This window comes from Lissotriton vulgaris, chromosome 6, assembly GCF_964263255.1.
Source record: "Lissotriton vulgaris chromosome 6, aLisVul1.2, whole genome shotgun sequence".
In the NCBI taxonomy this organism is placed as follows: Eukaryota; Metazoa; Chordata; class Amphibia; order Caudata; family Salamandridae; genus Lissotriton; species Lissotriton vulgaris.
Window position 1 is genome coordinate 36,392,252 of NC_141694.1, and position 23,327 is coordinate 36,415,578.

A 23,327-nucleotide genomic window follows, 5' to 3' on the forward strand; every position below is an offset into this window, starting at 1 on the left:
TGAGGAAGACCGTAGAGTCCTATGTTGTTCAGCTGGACGGAGAGCTTCTTTTAGAAACTGTGGTCCAGTATTGTTCAGGGTCTTATAAGCTATACACATAGCTTTAAATTTAATTCGGCTCCTGATGGGGAGCCAATGGAGTTTTCTAATGTACGGGGAGACGGATGAGAATTTAGGGATGGCCAGTAGGGTTCTGGCTGCAGCATTTTGTATTGTTTGTAGTTTATTGAGAACTCCTTCCTGCGCATTCAGAAAAAGTGAGTTACAATAATCTGTTCTCGAGAACACCAATGTGCTGATGAGAGTCTTTCCAGCTGATTGTGGAAGATAAGGAAGCAGTTTTTTTATTTTTTTGAGAGTGTAGAAAGCCGATGAAACAATGGCATTGGCATGGTGGTGAAAAGTCAGCTTGTTGTCAAAGATGACTCCCAAGTTGCGAACCTTTTCTACCGGCTGGGGTGGTGGTCCCAACTGAGATGGCCACCACTGAGGAGACCATTCTGGGCGTAAACTCCCGAATGTCATCACCTCCGTTTTGTCGGAGTTAAGCTTGAGACAATTTGATGACATCCAGGAGCTTATCGCCTTCATTCCCTCCTGGAAGTTGGCTGCAACAGATGTTCCGTTATTATGCACCGATAACACTAGTTGGGTGTCGTCGGCGTATGTGGTGAGGGCAATTCCATAAGATTTTATCACCCTCGCCAAGTCCGACGCATAGATATTAAATAGCGTTGGGCTTAGCGAGGAGCCCTGGGGAACACCGCATGGAAGGGAGAAGGTGTGAGAGGTGAAATTGCCCATCTTGATGGTCTGAGGACGGTTAGCTAGGAATGAGGCAATCAGATCTTTAGCTTTGCCTTTAATTCCTAAAGCTGAGACACGGTCGATCAGAGTGACATGATCGACCGTGTCAAAAGCAGCTGAAAGATCCAGAAGTATAAGGACTGCTGCTCCTCCCATGTCCATGGTGGTTCTAATTTCATCTGCGGCCTTTAAAAGTGCCGTCTCCGTCCCATGACCCTGTCTAAAACCAAACTGGGTCTCATCAAGAAGATTGTTATCGTTGATGAATTTGGAAAGCTGGATGTTAATAGACTTTTCAAAGATTTTGGCTGGGAAGGGGAGACAGGCGATGGGTCTGTAACTAGCTGGAAGCTGGGGGTCCAGTGAAGGCTTTTTTAGGAGGGGCTTGATAATGGCCTCCTTCCAAACTGAAGGATATATGCCAGTTACAAACATGGCGTTGCAGATAGTGGTCAGAGCAGGAGAGATTGCGTCAGGGATGCGGTTTAAGATGGCTGGTGGGCAAGGGTCAAGAGGAGAGCCAGATTTGATGCTGGAAACCAAGCGGTGAATATGACTCTGGTCAACAGCATCAAAAGATAATAAGGAGGGCAGGGTATTAGTAGGAGGTGTCTCGGAGAGAGAAAGGGGGGCGGAATTCGTAAAGGTGATGAAGATGGATCTGACTTTTTCCTCAAAGTAGGTGGCTAGGGCATCCACTAATGACTGAGAGCCTTCTAGGCGAGGTGCCGGGGGGTTGGACAGAGTGTTGACCACCCTATATAGTTCTCCCGCTGAATTCTTTGCTTGCTCAATTTGAGAGGTGTAATAGCGGCTTTTTTCTGCGACTATAAATCCTTTGTAAATGGCCAGGGCAGTTTTATAGGTCACTTTATCTGTAGGATTATAGTTTTGTCGCCAGTGCCTTTCACGATTCCTGCAATGTTGTTTCTGCAGCCGAAGGGTTTCATTAAACCATGGTGCTGATGGTGTTTTCCTGTTTCGATAGGAGGATTTGGTTGGTGCTAGCTTATTACAGGCCATGTTTAAGTTCCTTAAGTAGGTAGAGGACGCTATGAGAGGGTCGTGCTCTTCAGGAGTAAAGTTTTCTTGCATCATCTCCGCTAAGTGCGGTAGGTTGATGTTTTTCCAGTCTCTATATGAAGATTGGGAGGAGGCTGTGACTGTGGGTTTTGGTGGATTCGTTTCTACCGTGAAAAAGATCGCTGCATGGTCTGTCCAGACGAGAGGGATAGTTTGGGTGATCTTTACTAAGGGGCTGTTGGTAAACAGACCGTCCAGAGTATGGCCTGCTTGGTGCGTAGGGGAAGTTATCATTTGAGTCATTCCAACTGCTGCAAGGTCTGATAATAACTGTGAAGTATCATGGTTGTCAAGTGATTCCAAGTGAAAATTAAAATCACCTAGTAGTGTAAAGTGAGTGGAATCTGCAGCTGCTTCAGTTAAGTTGCCTAAATTTGCTAGAAACTTGGCTCTTGAACCGGGTGGGCGGTAAATTAATATGCCCTTGAAAGAAGACTTGGTAGAGAGGCATAGCGAAAAAAGAAGGGATTCATATTCTGGGCAAGTTGCATGTCTCGTAGTGATTTTGAAGTGATCTTTATAAATTATCGCAATACCGCCACCCTTCTTTATTGGCCTGTCCAATCTGCTTACGTTGTAATTGGCAGGAGTGGCTGCTCTAAAGTCGGGTCCAGAGGCTTCGTCGCCCCAGGTCTCCGTGATAAACAGGAGATCCAACTTATATGCGTCGATCAGGTCGGCGATTTCTAGTTTATTTTTGGGGAGAGATCTGGCATTTATTAATGCTGCTTGAACCACTGAAGGGGCAGCTATATCAGGTGTCGAGGATTTTTTAGTGCATGTTGGACATAGGGTCGGACCTAGAATAGGATTGGAGTATTCTAGGTAAGGAGGAGCATGGGGTCTTGAGGCAGTATGCTTGAGTTCTAATAACTCAGATGAAGTATATTGTATTCTCACCGTGTTCAATGGTGGTCGTGGTACTGGTATTGCAAGGGGGGTGGCCCCTGGCCCGTCCTCGGCGCGGACGAGCGCAGACGAGCTTGCCTTATGCGCGCCTTCGGCGCGCAATCGTCGCGCCCGCTGCGCTCGTCCGCTGCGCTTCCGATCGTAGCACATGTTTTATTGGCCAGTGTGTGCCATGGGAAGGGGGTGTGGTCAGCGCGTGTGGGCGTGTCCGCCGGAAGGAAGGCGGCGTCGCCCTGGCAACAATGTTCAGCGTCAGCCCTGAATCGGCTGGTCGGTCTGAAGTTGTTTTAAAAAGTGAGGGGAGTATTTAGCAGCTAAGAGCAAGTACAACAAAGTAAAAACAATGCTATCTCCCGGCTTCCGCCTCAGGAGTGGATTCTGTGAACGAGTGCTCGTGGTCAGCGCTCGCTCATGTAGTCAGAGGGGGCGTGGTCAGCGCGTGTGGGCGTGTCCGCCGGAAGGAAGGCGGCGTCGCCCTGGCAACAATGTTCAGCGTCAGCCCTGAATCGGCTGGTCGGTCTGAAGTTGTTTTAAAAAGTGAGGGGAGTATTTAGCAGCTAAGAGCAAGTACAACAAAGTAAAAACAATGCTATCTCCCGGCTTCCGCCTCAGGAGTGGATTCTGTGAACGAGTGCTCGTGGTCAGCGCTCGCTCATGTAGTCAGAGGGGGCGTGGTCAGCGCGTGTGGGCGTGTCCGCCGGAAGGAAGGCGGCGTCGCCCTGGCAACAATGTTCAGCGTCAGCCCTGAATCGGCTGGTCGGTCTGAAGTTGTTTTAAAAAGTGAGGGGAGTATTTAGCAGCTAAGAGCAAGTACAACAAAGTAAAAACAATGCTATCTCCCGGCTTCCGCCTCAGGAGTGGATTCTGTGAACGAGTGCTCGTGGTCAGCGCTCGCTCATGTAGTCAGAGGGGGCGTGGTCAGCGCGTGTGGGCGTGTCCGCCGGAAGGAAGGCGGCGTCGCCCTGGCAACAATGTTCAGCGTCAGCCCTGAATCGGCTGGTCGGTCTGAAGTTGTTTTAAAAAGTGAGGGGAGTATTTAGCAGCTAAGAGCAAGTACAACAAAGTAAAAACAATGCAATCTCCCGGCTTCCGCCTCAGGAGTGGATTCTGTGAACTAAGATAGAGGGTGGAGGGCAGTTCTTTGAAGGATACGTGTCTGAACACGGGGACGGGTGTGGGACAGGATTTCAGACAGCATCTGATTGGGCACAGATTATAAGTGGCTGGTTCTTGAGAGTGGTCCCTTTCATACTATCTTCTTGTTGATGTTCTCTCCTCTGTACAGGTTGTTGCTATGGGACTGTGATGACCGAAGCTACAGCTACTACATTGAGGTTTCGACCAATCAGCAACAGTGGACCATGGTGGTAGACCGAACCAAGGTGTCCTGCAAGTGAGTTCTCAATATTCCTGTAGATTTCCACCAGTTTTCAGTTTTGTTCTTTCAGGCCAGAAAGCTCAATTCAATAAAACAGAACTGCACCTTTTCTGACAATGTATATATCCCAGTGCATGTGAATTAACCAACCCTTATTTTCACATCCCATTTTAAGATTTGATTCTATGGTGGGTAAAAAGTGTGCCTGCGTTTGTATTTTTGGATGTGGCGGTGCCTTACTAAGGGTGACCTTTTTCATTGGTATTAAAAACTGAAGCACAAGAGAAGTAACACCATGTACAGTTAGAAGCTGGTTGCTGCCAATAATGGGGCTGTTTTCCATCAAAGTGTTCCCTTTGACATCCAGAGATGCTGCTTGCATTCTCAAGCTTGAAAACAGTCCCACCGTTTAGAGCTACACATTTACAATGTTGATGTGCGCTTCACCCAGTCCTCTTCCCCTGCACAGTTGACACTATGGATTAACTGCATATGTGAATGAGTAAAGGGGAAGACACAATGTACCCACTTCAGCCCCTCCCACCCCATATTATAGTTTAATCATTTTAACCTCCTATCCCGAACCCCCCACCATCCTTGTTAGTGTAACACCTTGCCTCACCCAAACCAGGTTATTAGAAACACATTACTCAGAGCCCTAGTACCCTCAAAAGCACCAATACAATGTAAAAAAGAAAACCATACCCAACATTCTACCAACCTCCCCACCATTCCCTGCTGTTCCTTCCCCATGCCCACCGAAAGGCACACTTGCTGTTCTCCATCAGAGGGCAGTGTTGATGCAGCACTGCACTGCCAGGCTGTGTGGAGTGCAGATGAAATCATCTTTCAGTGTGGGTCTGTGCTGCACTGCACTGACACAGAAAAGCAACGGTTGATCTTTGTCCACCTCTCTTTGGTCGGTAGAAGCCTGAGATAAGAGGGAGAAGGGAGGTGAAACAGGAAAACCATTGCCCTCCATTCTATTGCTTTGGTTGGGTCTCTGCAATGCTGCCCTTAGCAAAGAAATACCAATAAAAACATAACTTTTGCTTTTCCTTTCCACTGCTGTTCAATCATAGCAGTGAATAACTAGTTTTCAAATCTGGTATGAACGTTAATGAAGAGACCATAAATGTTAGGTATGTATGTATCTATATAATATTTCTATAGCGTGAACCTAGCCAAAAGGCAGCAGAACACTGTACATGGCCAAAGGCAAGCTAAAATTCAATGAGTAATAGGAGAGGAAGCTGAGTTGTGCAGAATTTATGCATTGTGATGTAGTGTTCTTTAAAGAGGTTCATCTTCAACTCTTTTCTAAATTGGAGCAGCGTTGCAGTGGTGCTGATGGATACTGGATTGTTGTTCCAGATCCTCGGTTCACAGATGGAAAAGGCTTGCTGCTTTGTTTTTTATCTGTTTTACACTTCTTTGTCTGCAGTCTGATGGTTTCCTGGCTTCTGGTCTGCTGAGGACCACCAGAGATGTTGAGCTTGTCTGCAAGATACGGGAGTGCTGGCTGTAAATGATGCAGCTGGGTTTGAAGATGGTGCAGCCTGGCAAATGAAGTTGCATCATCAGGGTGGGGGTGATGCGATCATATTTCTTCAGGCCCTGGATGAAACATTTTGCGAAGTATAGGATGCTCCTAAGGGGTGCCAGTGTGGAACAGTTCTGGAGTAGCTTTCTGTATGAAATGGTTTGACTTTCTTTAGAAGAAAGAGTATGTACCATGCAGTCTTTTTTGGCAATATGTTCCTTGAGGACGAGGATTGTGTTGAGGGTGAATTCAAGTGATTTGGCATTCTGTGAGAGTTTTGGTTCAAAGCCATCAAGGTTCATGTCATTGAGCCAAGTTTGCACTGCATCTTGTCGTTGTTCATGGCAAATAGTAGGAATGCTGTCTTGGTTGAGTAGAACTTCAGGTAGGCACTGGACATCAAGGTCGGGATGATGTGCAAGCAGTGTTTGAGGTGTTGGATTTCTAAAGCAGAGGAGACTTTCAAGTAGATTTGTGTATCATCAGCATATTGGTCAATCTTGATGCTGTTTTTTGTATGTAGAGCACCATGCGGCTCCGTGTAAAAGTTGAAGATGACAGGAGACAGTATGGTGTGCTCTGGGGGACTCCTTATTTGATAAGCATCTTGTATGACCTGGAAATGCCCATGTGAACCAACAACTGGGGTTGTCGGAAGAATAAGGAGAAGAACCAGTGAAGGACATTGCCGGTGATTTGCATTCACTACTGGAGGATGTGTATGAGGGGGAATGTCGAAAGCAGCCGAGAGGTTCAGTAATATGAGGAGTCATTTTCATCTGTGGTCAAGAGAGTATCATCTATTATGTGTAAGGTGGCAGTCTCTGTATTGCAGCGTGATCTGAAGCTATACATAAAATTCTGGTTTCCAATTTCTGGCTTAGTTAAAAAGTACATCCATGATTTTACTTGGTATTGATTAGAACATGGCGCACATGTCCTATATTGTGCAAATTAGCCTGCGTCCATGGGACTGGCTGAAGATAGCGGGATGTTTGTTTTAAGCTCTGCTGTTGTCGGTGTTTGGTAGGATGGCCAATTATTTGCAGGACAGTGGAAGAGCAACACTCCCCTGGGAGCCCACACTTCCATTTGTCACCATCAAACTTTGGGTAAGTGTCTCTCTTCCTTTGTTCTCTGAATCCACACCCACAAGATTAGTTGGGTTCTGTGGCTTGTTTATTAAACAGGGAGCGACCCCACAACCCAAGAGAAGGGGTACCACAGGTAAGTAAAAATTCAGAGTACTCTTGGGATCACCAAAAGGTTCTCAATGTTTATTTCACACTTATAATTATCTAATTCCAATGGGACAGATTCACACAATCCTCACATACACAGTCCGAAAACGGACCCTCTTAGGCAATCATAGTACAAATACTAGTCACTACAAAGGTGTATACAAAATATATATAGATTTATTAAAAACAGTGTTGCTTCTTTTGTTTAAAAATTTAAAGAAAAAGAAATCACAACCTCATCAAGATCATAACAAAGCATAAAAAACAACCACAATACCATATATATATATATTAATGATAGACAAAGAAAAAGTGCAATGTAATGGTCACATCATATTTAGATTGTTGCATATGGAATTCATTTCATTTGCCTGTTCGTATGTCCATCAATACAATCATCTATTGGGCATGAACATATTCCTTGGATACAATCAGATGAATAGAAAAAATGAGTAGACACGTTTCGGTGGTATTTCTCTGAAAGCAACCACCTTCTTCAAGACAAACCAGATAATAGTCTCTCTTGTTTATTTAAAACACATTAAAAACCTAATAAAAACAAAACATAAATATATACATATCAATAGCAAGGAAATCTTATCACATTAAGATATACACAATGAAATGTACAACTCATTAGTAGTAGTCGCTAAACCTCATAGGGCATCATCCTATCAAAACATGAAACCATGCATTTTAACGTTAATCCAAAAAAAACTTATCACATTAAGATGTACACAATGACATGTACAAAACATTAATAATAATCGCTAAACATAAAAATAAAAATAAACTAGTGTACATAATTGTCTGCAGGGTCCACATTTAAACAAACACTCCCCACCTTTCACACAACTTATAGGCTTGTGTTTTTAGGGAAACCATTCTAGAATCAGTACCCCAATATTACAAACATGTACATCTCTAAAAAAATATATGAAACACCCACCTCCTCAGGTCAAGAGGAGAGTAAGGTAATATTATCCCTAGTTTTCTCTGCGCGGGGCACCTTAGGGCTGCACACGGGAAGCAAGAAACTGCTTTGTGGCAGCAGACTGCTCGCCAGCACTCCTGCAGGGAATCACAGGCAAGTCTTAGATAAGATATGGGTGGGCTTTCCTCTCCTCTGCAAATGCACCAAACGAAAGGTGGAAACCTAAAGACATTGGCACTGGGTTGTATTTACTACCATGTGATTCGCTTATCAGGCAGTCCATCACACGCCCAGCCCTGTCCTGCCCTTCCCATGGGTAGGCATCTTGCACACACTCTGAGTGAACTCGTTAGGCAAATGCTGCCTTGATACGCTGTAGAGACTGTTGGAGAGAATGTGGCGCAGCGGAAAGAGCTGTTGATCCAGGTTCAAGTCTCGTTGTTGGCGCAACTTCTTGCGATTCTGGGGCTGATCACTTAATCTCTCTGTGCCCTGGACAGCACCAGGATATCCTCACGGGTGATAAGTTGTGCTATATAAATTTACAAACTATGGTTAGAAGACTAGAATCACCCTTCCCATCTCTCTCTCAAAGGGTAACCTGAATTCAGGGCATTGATACTGGAAGAGGGACAAAGCTCATGGAGCAGGTGTTGTTTTCCTTTCTACCAATCACCTTGCCAGGCCGCAGGTCACTAGGAAGACATAAGAGAAAACACCCCAAAGTTGAGCATCCTCGGCCACAGTGAAGGACGAAGGAGGTGGGCCAATTTGCCCACCTGATAAAGGAACTGTTGAGGGGAAACCAGAGAGCCATCCACTGCGACGGTCCTGCCCTATCTAGCATATATTGGGAAGGCATGGAAATAGTTGGAGTTCTTGTCGCACACGTAGGAGTGTCCGTTCTGGTGTGCCCTTGCTCGGTTGCTGTATGAGTGGGAAGTTTGCACTGTTGCTGTCTGGATTGTGCCAGTGCTCGGTGTCCAGCATACCTAGCACTTAACGCTGATTTTGGAGATGACTGATCATGGCATGTAATGAGAGCAGGGCATGGTGGAGTTGGCTGAAAATTTCAGGCCTAACATGGGCAGCACGTTCCTGGTTAGTTGTAAACATGGCCTCTCCAGGTTGGGACCTCGTTGGCAGGAGCTTTTTTGGAAGACATGGCGCAGCATTCAGTGAGTTGTTTGTACGTCACATGGCCCTGACCTCTGTTCTCTCATTGGAGCCAGAAGATGGGTTCCAACAGTTGGGATTCCCTAGCAGGCACCATTTTGAATGGCCGTGTACCCGTCCTAGCCTGCCAAATGAGCTCTCTATTATGAACCCTGAAAGGAAAGCGTTGTTTGCAGACATTTAAAGTGAAAGAAAGCCTATTTGATGACATTTTCTCATATAGGGACAAGTCAGAATCCAGATACTAAATTCCATTGGGGTGTTGAGAAAAAGGCGTCAGTTCGAGGGCTGTGGGCTCCATTTTGGATGTTTTCAACGATCCACGTGCTCCATTCGTGTTCTACGTGTCTGCATTTATAGAGCGCAACCCCAGCACAAAACAAGATTGCTAGAGAAACATTTTTTTTTCGGCTGCCAATGGTCGCCGGGGTAGGCTCGTGTTAACCATTAAGGCGCCTCGCGTTATACATGCACATGTAAAACTTTGCCTTGGATACCCTTGCATACCCTGCTATACGCTCTCTGTATACCTTGTGAAAACCAATAAAGTATTTTGAGAAGAAAAAAAAATCCATGTCATCTTTTTTAATGCATATTATGAATTTCACTAGGTTGGAGGCAGTTTTAAGTGGCCCTGTATCAGGGAGTGAATTAAATAAGTGACACCCTCCTCCCCTGCCCTGGATGCTGTGCGTGAGGCAGGTGTGTGGGGAAGCGCTAGAGATGCCTGTAAGTAAGAGCACTTGTTGCTGTTTGGTGGCGGCTCACAGTCTGTAGGGAGTCCTTCCCTGGGCGGGTCTCACGGGCCTGCTCACACTCCTCTGCTTGGGAGTCACCAGGCTCTGCTGCTTTGGACTACACTTGACCTGCACTGTTGCCACTGTGCCTTGTGTGCCCTTGTCTTTCTGTCCTACCCTGGGGAAAGGGAGGAGGGGGTAGTAAATGAAGATAGCCAAAGGGAATGTTCAAGATGGAGATTTATTTCACAAAAAGGAGGTCAACAGGACACACTTCAAAACGCCTTCTGTCCACATCCCAGCTCCCATCAAGTGCCCTATACAAACATTTCAACCCGAGAATACTATCACTTCATAAGAAAGAAACTCTACGAACATAACATTCCACAATAACTCTGTGATTTAGTAATGTTCCCCTTCCTGTTTTCCGCTCTGTCTGCAGTCTGCTTGAGTGCAACGTCTGGATAGTCTAGCATCATTTCAGGCTTGTGCTGAGGCAGTGTCAACTCATATACTGCACACATACATTGCATTGATCTCATCCCGGCTCACGGCAGTTGTAAACGCCCAATGGGAAACCTGTCATTGGAATACAAATCTATTTCTATGTTGTCAGCGGGAAATATGTAATTCACTATAACGGCGCCTTACCAATGTATACTTGTAATTTAGATGAGCTACAACGACCGATGTCGTATACCACTTATCCAAATGTACCTGAGCATTTGGACTAATTCAGTCACTGAGTTCCATAGCCATCTCTCAGCACTCAGTTACACTTGATTTATTTGCACTTACTTCATTTTCACACATATGTTGATGGATCCATATATAGTATTTATAAAAATATATTTTGTCATAGGTTTTGATTTAGTATTTTCAAATTTTGTGGACTTTGGAGTATATTTTAACACGTGGCCAGTTTAGCAGCTCCCAGTTGAATGTGCCCTTTTTTAAACCTAATGTTTTTTTGCATTTAAATTGTTATACTGTTGCAAACACACCAAGAGCTTATCAGAGGCTGCAAACCTCCGGAGTCCCATTGTGCAATCAGGCAGCGCGTTGGAGGACACCGCACCCAGCATGCATCTGGGCCACTCAAGCGTTTCTGTGGTTGCAGGCATGCACAGGAGGCTTTGCAACCTGTGAAGGGCGGCATCGGGACTGCAGAGCTCGTATTGGATGAAAGATGGCAAACTTCATCCTCGCATGCTTATTTACTACCATGTGTTAGAAGAGAGATGCGCGGTTAATCCTGATTTAGGTTTTTCCAAGATGGAGATGGGTTCAGAGATTTTCGCTTGAGGGTCCCAATCCAAGATGCAACGAAATCCTTTCCTGTCATGTTGGTTCCTGTTTCAATGATAGCTACAGGAGTCACTATCCAGTGCTGAGATGAATCGCAATACATTATTTTTCTTTTTGTATTCAACTCTCACTTGTACCACTTTAGTCCCAGATATAGTTCTTTGCAGCCTGGTTTCCTTTTGTGTTCTGTGGAAGCCGACTCTCTATATAGTGCACTAAAACGAAGTACACCGTCTAGAGAGTCCAGTGAGACCCTGATTGATATACAGAAGCAAAAGTGGATAATACTAACTCTCTTTATGTGGTAGTGTGGACGAGCAGTTAGGCTTATCAGAGGGTAGTGCTAAGCATTTCTTGCACTCACAGAGGCAATAAATGAGACAGACACTCAAAGAATTAATTGAAACCGATTTGCTAAAGTAGCACTTTATTTTCTATAAATTTCTATCATTTGTATAATTATTCAGACCAGAAACTTCGTTTACAGGTAAGTACTTATTTTGTAATGAATTTGCAAAGTTCAGAAAATAACGCAATTATGCATAATGCATTTCTATAGTAGAAAACACATAATGTATAGAAAATCATGCAGGCGGTTCTCGGGTTCACCTTCTGGTTTTAGGGTATTAGCAAGCCCAGGTTCAATGTTCCACCAGCAGATCATCAGGAGTGTCTCTGTTTTGACCGGGAGAATGGTGCTGGATTCGTTGGTCGCAGGTGCTACAAAGAACCTCGAAACAAGCAGGCTTACAGGTAAGTCCAAGGGATCACAAATGAGTAATCCGGTTCAAGGGCCTCAGGAGCATGCAAGCATAGCTGGTTCACACTGGCAGATGAAGAGCAGGTTGGTCAGCCAGGCTCTGTGCGTCAAGCCTATCTTTGCATCAGGGGCAGGCAGGTAGCTGAGCCACTCACTGAGTAGTTCTTGGGGGGTCTCGATGTCTCTTGACTGGTGCTTCGTGGGAAGTTGGAGTCCAGATTAGACTCTTAGTCTCATTGTTGGTTGCAGGGGGTCCGGTACCCTGGGCATTGCTACGGCATAGCTCTGGTAGGTCATGGTGCCTTAACACCCGGTGGGGAGACAGATCTGACCCTCTGGAGCTGGTGTGCCTCTCCTGGTTCGCTGCTGCATCAGCGTTGCTGGGGAGTGGCAAGTTACTAAGCCAGACTCTGCGGATTTGGTTACTGCACTGGAGTAGTTCCTCCACTCCAAGGAATTTCTTCAGTGATTGTCGAAGGTCTGGAGAGCCTCCGAGGCTCTTAGAGGATTCACAGTGGCAGGACGAGATCACACACCACGACGGTAGAGTCATGAAGCAGCAGGCTAGTTTTTGCACCAAAATTCTGTAGCAGGCACTCCGTTCTCTGGTTCAGCAGCTCTTCTTTGTCCAGTTTTTCTTTAGGTCCGTTGAATCTGAAGATTTGGGTCTAAGGATACCACCTAAATGCCAATTTTTGGGGCATTAAAGGGAGCGACAGGTAGTAGCCAATTGGCTACCTAGCTTTAGGGTGTCTACACCCTCTAAGTGACCACTGCTTAAGGGAAGGGGCACAAACCTGAACCTGATAGGCTAATTCTGTCCAACCCAAGATGGAGGAATTGGAAAAGTGTGGTCCACATCACCTGCTCCACCTGAGGGGTGGTGCTGATGGACTGTGGGCACACCTCTTAATCTCAGTAATTTTCCTGCTTTCCTCCCACCAAAAAGTGTAGTCAGGACGAGGTGGGGTTTGGCATTCTCCACTAACTGGAGAGGCCTTAAGACATGTCCTTTTCCCTAGACATCGTCTGTTTCAGGAAGAGGTTGAACTGCTCCTTCTCAAAGGGGCTAAAGAGCCCATGCCACAACATCTAAAAGGCTTGGGTGTAATACCTCTAATTTCTCATTCCCAAGAAGAACAGGTTCCTCAGGCCCATTCTGGACCTCAAACCCCTGAACAAGTACATCCTGTCAGAATATTTTTCCATAGTCACTCTTCATGATGTCATTTCACTGCTGTAACAAGGCGATTTCATTGCTTCATGGCTGCATTTGACCTCAAAGATGGCTACTTCCACATCCTGATTCATCCAGCGCATCAGCACTACCTCGGATTTGTGGTAGGTGGCATACACTACCATTTCAAAGTGCTCACTTCTGTACCTATGCAAAAACAAGGCATTCGTTTATTTCCATAACTGGAGTACTGGCTGGTAAAGGATGCAGTGCAACAGCAGTGTTGTGTACGCACTATAACCTCTATAGACCTGCTTCACGAACTGGACTTTACCATCAGCGTAGTATAGTCTCATCTCCAACCCCTTCAAATCCAACCCTAATTGGAAGCCATCCTCAGTTCAGAGGTGGGCAAACCATATTCCAGTTCAGCAAGAGTCCAGTCCTTTTATGCGTTGCTCGCTCTTTTTCAGCCACATAAACAGGTCACAGTCCAGACAGCCATGCGCCTCCTTGGCATGATGGTCTCCTGAATCGCCATTGTTCCCTGCACAAGGTTAAACATGCGCCCGCTGCAAGAATGCTTAATGCATCAATGGTCCCAGACAGAGGGTCATTGGGAAGATCTAGTGTTGATCAGCCACCACACTCTTCACTCTCTGCAGTGGTGGAACTCCAATAATTTGTTGCAGAGGTGGCCATTCGTCGACCTAATTTTGCAGATTACAATTACAGTGGGCACATCTCTCACTGGGTAGCACATATACCAAACCTGACAGTTTAGTGTCAAGTGGCATCCATCAACTGTCTGGAGCTGTTAGTTGTCCATCTAGAACTCAAGAACTTCCTTCCCACATAGTGAGTAAGGTGGTCCTCATCCGGACAGAAAACAGAACAGCCATGTATTACATACAAAAGTAGGGAGGTACTAGGCTCTCCACCACAGGATCCACCTCCCCGGAATGGACAATGACTTTGCATACCTCCTTAGCTTGGTGCAGCAACAAGTCTGTGAGTGGAAACTCCACCCGAAAGTCCTCCTTCAATACTTCCAACGCTGAGGGTTTCCAGGCGTGGACGTCTTCATCACCGCAATGAACACAAACTTTGCCTCCAGATTTTCACAGTCCATTGGCAGTGCACTATGGATGAACTGTCAGGGATATTTGCCTACGCTTTTCCACCTCTCCCCCTCCTTCTGTTCATGGTTCGAAGGCTGCAGCAAACCTCCCTCACTCTCATACTGGTGGCTCCCACTTGGTCCAGACAACCCTGGTTCACCTCTTTCATCAAGCTTACAGTGGTTCTGCATGGGACAATCTCCTACATTCTGGACTTTCTCACGCAGAACCATGGAGAATCAGGCAACTTGACCCCAGGAGTCTGAACCTTGCGGGCTGGCTCCTGAAGGCTTAGGGTTTGATAACCTCAATCTAGCTCCTGAATGCATGAATGTTCTTAAAGAAGCAAACAGGCACACTACTTGTGCCTCCTATGCTGCTAAATGTAAAAGGGTTGTCTGCTACTGCTTTTGAAACCAGATTGACCCCATAGCAGCCAGCGTTCAGAACACTGTTTGTTCCCCACTACACCTCCTAACGTGTGAGTTAGCCTTCACCTCCATTCGCCTACAATTAGCTGCTCTGGCCTCTTATCTCCAAAATTGGCAAGATGTCTCCAACCTTAGAATGCCAGTCAATAAAGCTTTTATGGAAGGACTTAAAAAGAGTAATTCCTCCCTGGGTGGTCCCCCCACAGAGTGGATTCTTAACATCACCCTGTATAGAGTTATGGGTCCTCCTTTTGAGCCCCTCAGTCATGTGCCCTACTATTTCTCTCTTGGAAAGTAGCTTTCCTGGTAGCTATCACATCATTGAGAGCTTTAAATTTGGAAGAACATTTCTTTCAGGTTCATAAAGATATTGTTGTCCTTCACATTAACCGTACTTTTCTTCCTAGGGTGGTCTCTCCTTTCCATCTTAACCAGTCTATAGAACTCCCATTCTTCTTTCCTTAACCTGACTCCATTGCAGAAAGGGCTCTTCATACCTTAGATGTTAAACAAGCCTTAATGTACCATGCGGATAGGACTAAGCTCTTCCAAAAAACTCAACTGTTTGTTGCTTTTTCTGAGTCGCATAAGGAAAAGGCATTATCTAAATTGGGCATAGACAGATGAATAGTTAGATTTAATCAAACCTGTTACGCAAAAGCCAAACAGGGTTTTGCCTGGTCCTCCTGTAGCCCACTCTACTAGAAAGAAAGGGACCTCTCGTCCTTCCTTTGGAACATCCTTATAGCAGACATTTCTAAAGCAGCTACTTGGTCGACACCACATACCTTCAGTAAACACTACTGTGTACACGTGTTAGCCCGCCAACAAGACACGGTAGGCAAGGCTGTATTTTGTACCCTTTTTCAGGCTTTTGCAACATCCACAGACTAGCCATCGCTTAGGGGGGGACTACTCTATAGTCTGTGCACAGCATGTGTGTCTACAGTCAGATGTGCATCGAACGGAAGATGTTAATTATCCTGTAAGCAATTGTGGCATGTAGTGCTGTAGATTCATAAGCGTCTGCCCTCCTCCCCAGAAGCCTCTGTCTGTTGCAGTTGTCATTCCTTCTTCTCTTACATGGTCATCTCTCTAGTTCTCTCCTGTATCGCTTGGCTCCAGCTCCATCCTCACTAGCTGTGTGGAAAACAATCTACTGATGTGCATTGCAAGCAAGAGGTGGAGTCACATTACCTTGCGGCTCGAGAAGTCTTTGAAGTAAAAGAACTTGCACAAATCCTGACCCAATGCTAGATGCCAGGAGTATGCACAGCACTACATGATGAACAGATGCTTACAGAGTAAGGAAATAAAAAATGTATTTATTTATTTTAGAACCCAAGGCTTTTATCATGTCTAGACACCTATGGCAGCTGCGACCCATACATCAAAATGCCTTTTGAAGTCGCGAGTATAATAAATTGCCATTGTTAGTGTTATCCTACTCCATGGGTCACCGTTCTTCAGCTTTTAACCAGCCTACAAAATGGCGGTCAGATCAGACCAGACAGCACACTGCTCATAAAAGTTTTCTGATGAATTGAAAAGTAAGAAAACTTGTTCTGTGACTCCTTGTTAATGCTCCAAGAGTCTTCAGCATTAATAATTCACTGTTTGTTGCTCGCCTCGACAGGCAGTTCTTCGCTTTCACTTTCTACACCCCGCTCTTGCCTCTCAGGACATGATCTGGACAGGCTATTTGTTATCCTCACAAAGCACGAGCACTCCCGCTTCTAAACCAAAGCCCAATTAACTGCTAGCTTATGTAATTGTCATTTTTAAGTGGCCAAGAACGGTTCCATTTTTCTTATATCTGACTACTTGCAAGTTTTCCCTTCACAGGGTGACAGTAATTAAAACAGTGATGTTGGCTTCGTCTCCCTTTGAAAGGGCAAGCTTGCTCCCGAGCCTGTGCTTGTGAACGGTGGCGCAGGCTCCTGCAGTGCCCTCGTTAAAGAGAGAGCGACAAGTACAACCTCCAGGTCACATGAATGAGCAGCATTGGAGGGCAGGAAGGCCACCTTGCCAGAGTGCGAGGTTGTGTCCAGTGAAACACAATTATCTGTACCATTGGGGATGCCATAGGCGAAGTGTTGTGGTGTTCTGTGTAGAGTACAGCTACCTCTAAGACTCCCACACTGAATACTGCTATACCAGAGGCAGCCAAGCAAGGCCACCGCCACCCAGACAGCCTGGTCATGCCCAGTCGCGGCTGACAGGAAAAAATTTAAAGATAGCAACCACACACTTTCTTCAATCCTTCAATTTAAGGAAAAGAACAAACCAGTATTACTCAAAGGTTTGTTGGGTATATCTTAAAAGGGTATACCCTTTTCATTTCTATTTTGTCATTTTTCAAAAAGATTTTTATGTATGAAAAGGAACAACACATTTGTCATTTACACATAAATACAAAACATTATTCCCATATATATACACTAATGTACAATATTCCCTTGTTTTCACGTAATATACACAGATCCTTGTCTAAAATTGACAAAGTGACGCTCAATGTTATATTCAACAAACCACATATAAATGCAGACAATCAAAAATTATTTTGAAAATAAACCATATATAAATTCATTGGTCTATAAGTCTATTGGTGTCTATTTTATATGCCGACACGTTTCGAACCAGTTGACCTCAGTTCTCAGGTTCTCTTCAGGGCTCTGTCTTTAGTTAGTATCTAAAAAATGTATACAAAGCAAAAAGTTTGTTTTTAGCTTCCTATTTTAAGCATAACTCCTCCCCATCTGTTCAAGTAGTCGCTATATTTATACCTGTTTTTCCAGCAGCCGCCGGTCTACAGGTTTGACGATAATTCCCCAATTCTTGGAGTCTTTATTCTGCACCCAAAGTGAAAATAAATTCATCACCATTTGTGTAGGAATATCTTAGGCCAAACATGTCAAGCCTCATTTCTCCCAGACATACCTTTCTGTGTGTTCTAGTGCTCAGGAATCTTTTCAGTTTCTTTATGCAGAGACGCTCATTCTGTATCTTAAAAGCCGACCTAGGATTTAGACACTAGAACACATAGAAAGGTATGTCTGGGAGAAATGAGGCTTGACATGTTTAATCGAAGATATTCCTACACAAATGGTGATGAATTTATTTTCACTTTGGGTGCAGGATAAAGACTCCAAGAATTGGGGAATTATCGTCAAACCTGTAGACCGGCGGCTGCTTGAAAAACAGGTATATATATATAGCGACTTCTTGAACAGATTGGGAGCAGTTATGCTTAAAATAGGAAGCTAAAAACGAACTTTTTGCTTTGTATACATTTTTTAGATACTTACTAAAGACAGAGCCCTGAAGAGAACCTGAGAACTGAGGTCAACTGGTTCGAAACGCGTCGGCATATAAAATAGACACCAATAAACTTATAGACCAATGAATTTATATATGGTTAATATTCAAAATAATTTTTGATTGTCTGCATTTATATGTGGTTTGTTGAATATAACATTGAGCGTCACTTTGTCAATTTTAGACAAGGATCTGTGTATATTAAGTGAAAACAAGTGAATATTGTACATTAGTGTATATATATGTGAGTAATGTTTTGTATTTATGTGTAAATGTCATAAATGTGTTGTTCCTTTTCATACATAAAAATCTTTTTGAAAAATAAAAAAATAGAAATTAAAAGGGTAAGAACAAGATATACCCAATAAACCTTTGAGTAATACTGGTTTGTTCTTTTCCTTAAATTGAAGGATTGAAGAAAGTGTGTGGTTGGTATCTTTAAATGTTTTCCTATATATATATGGTCCAACCAACTACACGTCCCAGGACCTAAAACCATTTATCTTGCCAGTCGCGGCTGACAGCACTAGAGAGTGGTGTGGCCGGAAAATGGGTGGTGGGTGGGTGACTGTTGTATTCTGCTTCTCCCTGCTCTTCTCTCTTTCTTGTCCTTTTTTCGTCTCTTGTACTCTGCAGCTCATCCTGTCTCTATGATGTCATCCTTAGTTCTATCTGTGTATCTTTAAGTGTACTGTCTGTTACCTTGGAGGCTGAGCAGCTGGGCAGCTGCTCCCAGTGGGGCATTTACCTTAACCTTTAGTGGAACATGGATTGCTTCCGTATCTAAATGCTGTACTTGATTATTTGATTACCAAGAATAAACATACCTCCTGACACAGCAAATAAGGATTCATCTTTCAATTATTGGATGTTACAGTGACACATTAAATAAAATACGGAAATCAATACTTATTTACCTGAATGAATGTCCTCCTCGCTCCGGTCCGATTTGCTTCTTCACACGTGACCCTCAACAACTCCCCTAACCAATCCTGGCACTGCAAACAGCATGAGAGCAGCACAAGGATTGGAGTGAGCAGCTTCTCTCATCATTCCCCAGGGCACTGGTGGCATCGGCTTGGTCTAACCCAGCTGTTTTAAGACCGCTGGGTTAGAGAAAAGTGCGCATGTCTGGCTGGCTGTCTCAAAACGGCTGCCCCAAGGGACATGCACACCTAGAAGTAAAGTGCCCTGCGCCCAGGTAGCCCACCCTCCTCCCTGCTGCTGTCATTTAGCAGACCCAGCCCTGCCCCGCCCTGACACACTGTTCGGGACATACGAATGAAAAATAAAATGGTAATAAATTAACTCTATTGCCATTTTACTTTTTAATCTCTGGGGCATCAGGAGCATTTTAATTAGTGAGACGACGCACCTCTGCTCAAACGGAGAGCCACCTCATGTCATTCCATGAACAACCTACAGCAAAAGGATACCAAGGCTGCGTGGCTTTGTCCAAGATAATGTAATTAGGGATAACATTACATGAATATCCGCAATTTCACATACTCAAGACTACGTACGTTATGTTGACTATCTGATGCCCTGCACAGTGATGCCAGTTGTGGCTGGAATGTCTTGTGATCATCGGGTATTTGAGGGTTTAGGAGTAGAGGAGTAAAAAACTGGAATCTGCGTGAGGGCTGCTCTGATCATTCTGCCTTACACTATTATCACATAAGGAGAGAAGGGGAGGGCCAAGTCACCACGCATTCTCCATGGACAATAAGATATAACACGAGAGTACAGTAGCTATGAAAGAGGGGCGATTACTTCTCCCTCAAAGAAATAGATCAACTCTGCCCTAGTTAGGCTTCACAGAAGTTCTGTCTGAGAAGATAGAAAGACCTATCTTTTGGAAGAAGAGGACTCACCCACAAACTGTGGCATGCTTCATCATAGGCAGCCTCTCCCCACGCTGGTAGGACAATACCACCAGGGCGGACTCGACCTCCAAAGACAAAAAAAGGGGGAGGGAGTTCTTAGGTAAAGTATAATGGGACAAATGAGTGACCTAGATCCGTTAAAAAAGACCTTGGGACACCCAGGTTATCACATTTATTGTTTGGGACCACTGGTATGTCTAAAACACTTGCAAGATGGAATTTAAGCACAATGGCCCAGTCCCTTTCCCTATGCCAACATGTTTCTGTCCCTATCTATTGCCTGTACAGCTCATGGGCATTCTTCATTGCCAAGGATCCCTAATGGATTGGCAAGTGCGCCTTTAGAAAATGCTTAGTGAAACCAGTTCAACCCAGGTGAATCCTATCTGGGTCGTTAGTAATGACACCTACATGAAAAAATACAAAGAATATGTAAAAACCGATTAGCAAGCGCAACACTCACACGCAAAGACTCAATGTCTCATTGTGGAACACTGGTGCCATTGCATGGCGTCCCACTCAAAACCACACATATAATGTGGAAAAACCACATGCAAGGAGCACATTCAAATTATAAATATTTAAAAATACCTGTTCCTTATCCTAATGCAGGGGATACAAGCTCCCTGGTCTGGGAGGGGACAATGTCCTCTGTAGTCACACACTGGGTCTAACACAATTGATTAGAAAGATCACTGTAATGCTCCAGGAGTCTTGTATCTAACGTATTGACCTAGTGTCTGGTAAGTTAAAAGGAAAAAACATTCACACGATCACACTCTCAAACACACTTTCATAAAGCTCACAGTCCTTTGTGAGCAACGATCACATTATGGAAAATGAAGAGGTTGCTATGTACAGAGTTATGGTGATTAAACCTCTTGTCAAAGTAGTGCTCATGGCTGTAGGAGGAAAGAAATAAGGTTTCACGTTCACATCGTTATTACATTGTCAGGTATTAAGCATTACATGCACTGTTGTATACAACCCTCGAATCAGGTGCATGGGACGCCGAATCGTTGGTGGTTGTGGGAGCCGCATAGTTACAGGGCCACTTATGTCAAAGGGTCGTATCGACACATAGAGCTTGCGCTAGGCATAATATACAGTTTTAAAAACCCCCATACCATAGACTTAAAGGGGCACTCATGTCAAAGGGTCGTATCGACACATAGTGCTTGCGCTAGGCATAATATGCAGTTTTAAAAACCCCCATAGAGTTAAAGGGGCACTCATGTCGAAGAGTCATTCAGACACATAGTCCGAGCAACAGTCATAATATGCACAGTTTTAAGAAACCCAGAGTAGCGGCTATCAAGACATCTAAATCGTTGGTGGGAAAAGAGGGCCGCAGTGTTAAACACAGCTTGTATAATGTGTTACAGTCAAGCTGCCTGCAAACAATCAATTGGCTTGGTAGTTTAGTCTGCCCTGTTCCCATGATGCACTGGGCCAGGGACAGACTGATTTGCATATAGCCAGGTTCTGAGCTGGGATGGTGCAGTGATATAAATAACGGTGATGGATCAAGCCCTGATCTTTGGACTGGGTAAGAGTGGTCTGCTTAATTCAGACACTCTGTTCATCACCACCCCCTTTTCTGTATCGTTTTTGGCCACTATAGGTGTGGCAGGGTATACTCAGACATGAGTCCCTTTCTCACTGCACCATCAGGATTCAAGCAAGCCGGGCCGAAGACGGCTGAAATGCCAGAAACCGGTCCCCGGTAGCTTGTCTCCTTTCTGGTGAAGAATTGGCTTGGTAGTTTAGTCTGCCCTGTTCCCATGATGCACTGGGCCAGGGACAGACTGATTTGCATATAGCCAGGTTCTGAGCTGGGATGGTGCAGTGAGATAAATAACGGTGATAGATCAAGCCCTGATCTTTGGACTGGGTAAGAGTGGTCTGCTTAATTCAGACACTCTGTTCATCACCACCCCCTTTTCTGTATTGCAAACAATCAAGAGCCCCGCTTACCCCTACCCAATCCCAACTTTCTTCATCAAGAGGTCCATCGTGCCTCACGCCTATATACACATCTCTCCTAGCCGCTGGTACGACTAGTGAGTGAAAACTGGTCCCTCTGAATACTGGACACCACCCTCATGTGCGAGCTGGGATGATGTCATGGTGCTAATAGCGCCTCAGTGCAACACTGCGTGAGGGCTCCTGTGTCAGATCGGGTTCTGATTGGTGTTGCCATAGGAGACGGCTCTAGCATTACAGTTGTTTATAAGGGAGCCAGATACTGGAAATAGGATGTTGTGATGTGAAGGAGCACAAGGAGTCATCAAGGTTGTTCACCCGAAGATATTTATTAAACATATAATGAGAACAGGTAAGAGCCAAGCAGCGCAGCTTCCACTCCAAGACCTCCTGTAAACGAATGTCCTGGATTGGAATCTACAAGCAGAATGAAACATACATTCTATGCCTCACTCCACCCATTTTCCCAAACAACCTATGCATTAGTCGCTGAAACACAGCAGCTGCTGATGCAAGGCCAAATTGCATACGTTTAAATTGATAGCAACGTTACTCTCCACCTCTTCAATCCCATCCTTTTCAATCAGCCCTTCCAATTCCTTTATCACTTCATCTCTGATTAGGATCGGAATCCCTCTTGCCTTGTGCGCTTTAGGTTCAGCGTCCTTTTTCAGCACAATGATATGCTCAAACCCCTTCAGCACACCTCATTCTTTTCAAATATCTTTGGAAAATCTTTAGTCATAACATCCCCCATCCTACTACCTACATCCACAATGAGTACTTTCTCCTCGCTATTGGGGTCTAGGATAATATGCAAATCTTTTTGGTCCATCCAATCTAAAACTGATGGCCCCTGTTTGGCCACATAGTTTCCCTCTTGCTGACCTTCCCTTGAATAGAAATGTCAACCACCTAAAACCTAGCATACTTATTTTCTCCCCCTGAAGCTCACTGGGTTAACATCAGTGGGCGTCAACTTTTGTCCCATTTTGCTTGCAAACCTTCCTTCCCAAATTTCCTTGCTTACTATAGTGAATGGTTATCCAGAGTCTGCAAACATTTTAACAGATATCTACATGTCACGTTCTGGTTTCCCTTCCATTGAACCATCTTAAATGTTTATCACAAAATTGCCCTGCAAATTCTGTACACACTTTCATTTAGAATTCTCCTTTTCAGCTTCACTAGCTTCAGGACTGTTCTCCTCCAACACACATTTAACATTACCTTCCTTCCGCCTACAAACTTTACTAAAACGTCCAATTAACCTTCAAATACTGCATTTTTGTTTTGGCGCAGGACAAAATTTGCTGAATGCCAAATTTTCTTTGCTGTCGCAATGATAGCATCTTCTCTCCTCTGGTTTCTTTTCCTTCCATGCGTTTTTCTGCGGCTTGCTTTGATTTCTGCCTATGCTTTGTCCCTTGAAGACACCCTCAGTATCCTTGTCTGATTTTTTGAGTTCTTTTGCACATCTCCCTGACATTTCTGCTTTATGCACTATTGTTAGCACATCCCCATTGATCCCA

At 44.6% G+C, this 23,327-nt stretch overlaps 1 protein-coding gene across 2 annotated transcripts in view; it reads left to right on the top strand.

The window, feature by feature from the left end:
- The window catches only part of BTBD9 (BTB domain containing 9), a 980,923-nt gene that overhangs the window by 744,858 nt on the left and 212,738 nt on the right, over positions 1-23,327 (top strand). For both annotated transcript variants that reach the window (XM_086925891.1, XM_086925890.1), the window contains one exon: positions 4,085-4,192. In XM_086925891.1, the coding sequence (XP_086782017.1) occupies positions 4,085-4,192 (108 nt within the window). The remainder of the gene's footprint in view (positions 1-4,084; positions 4,193-23,327) is intronic.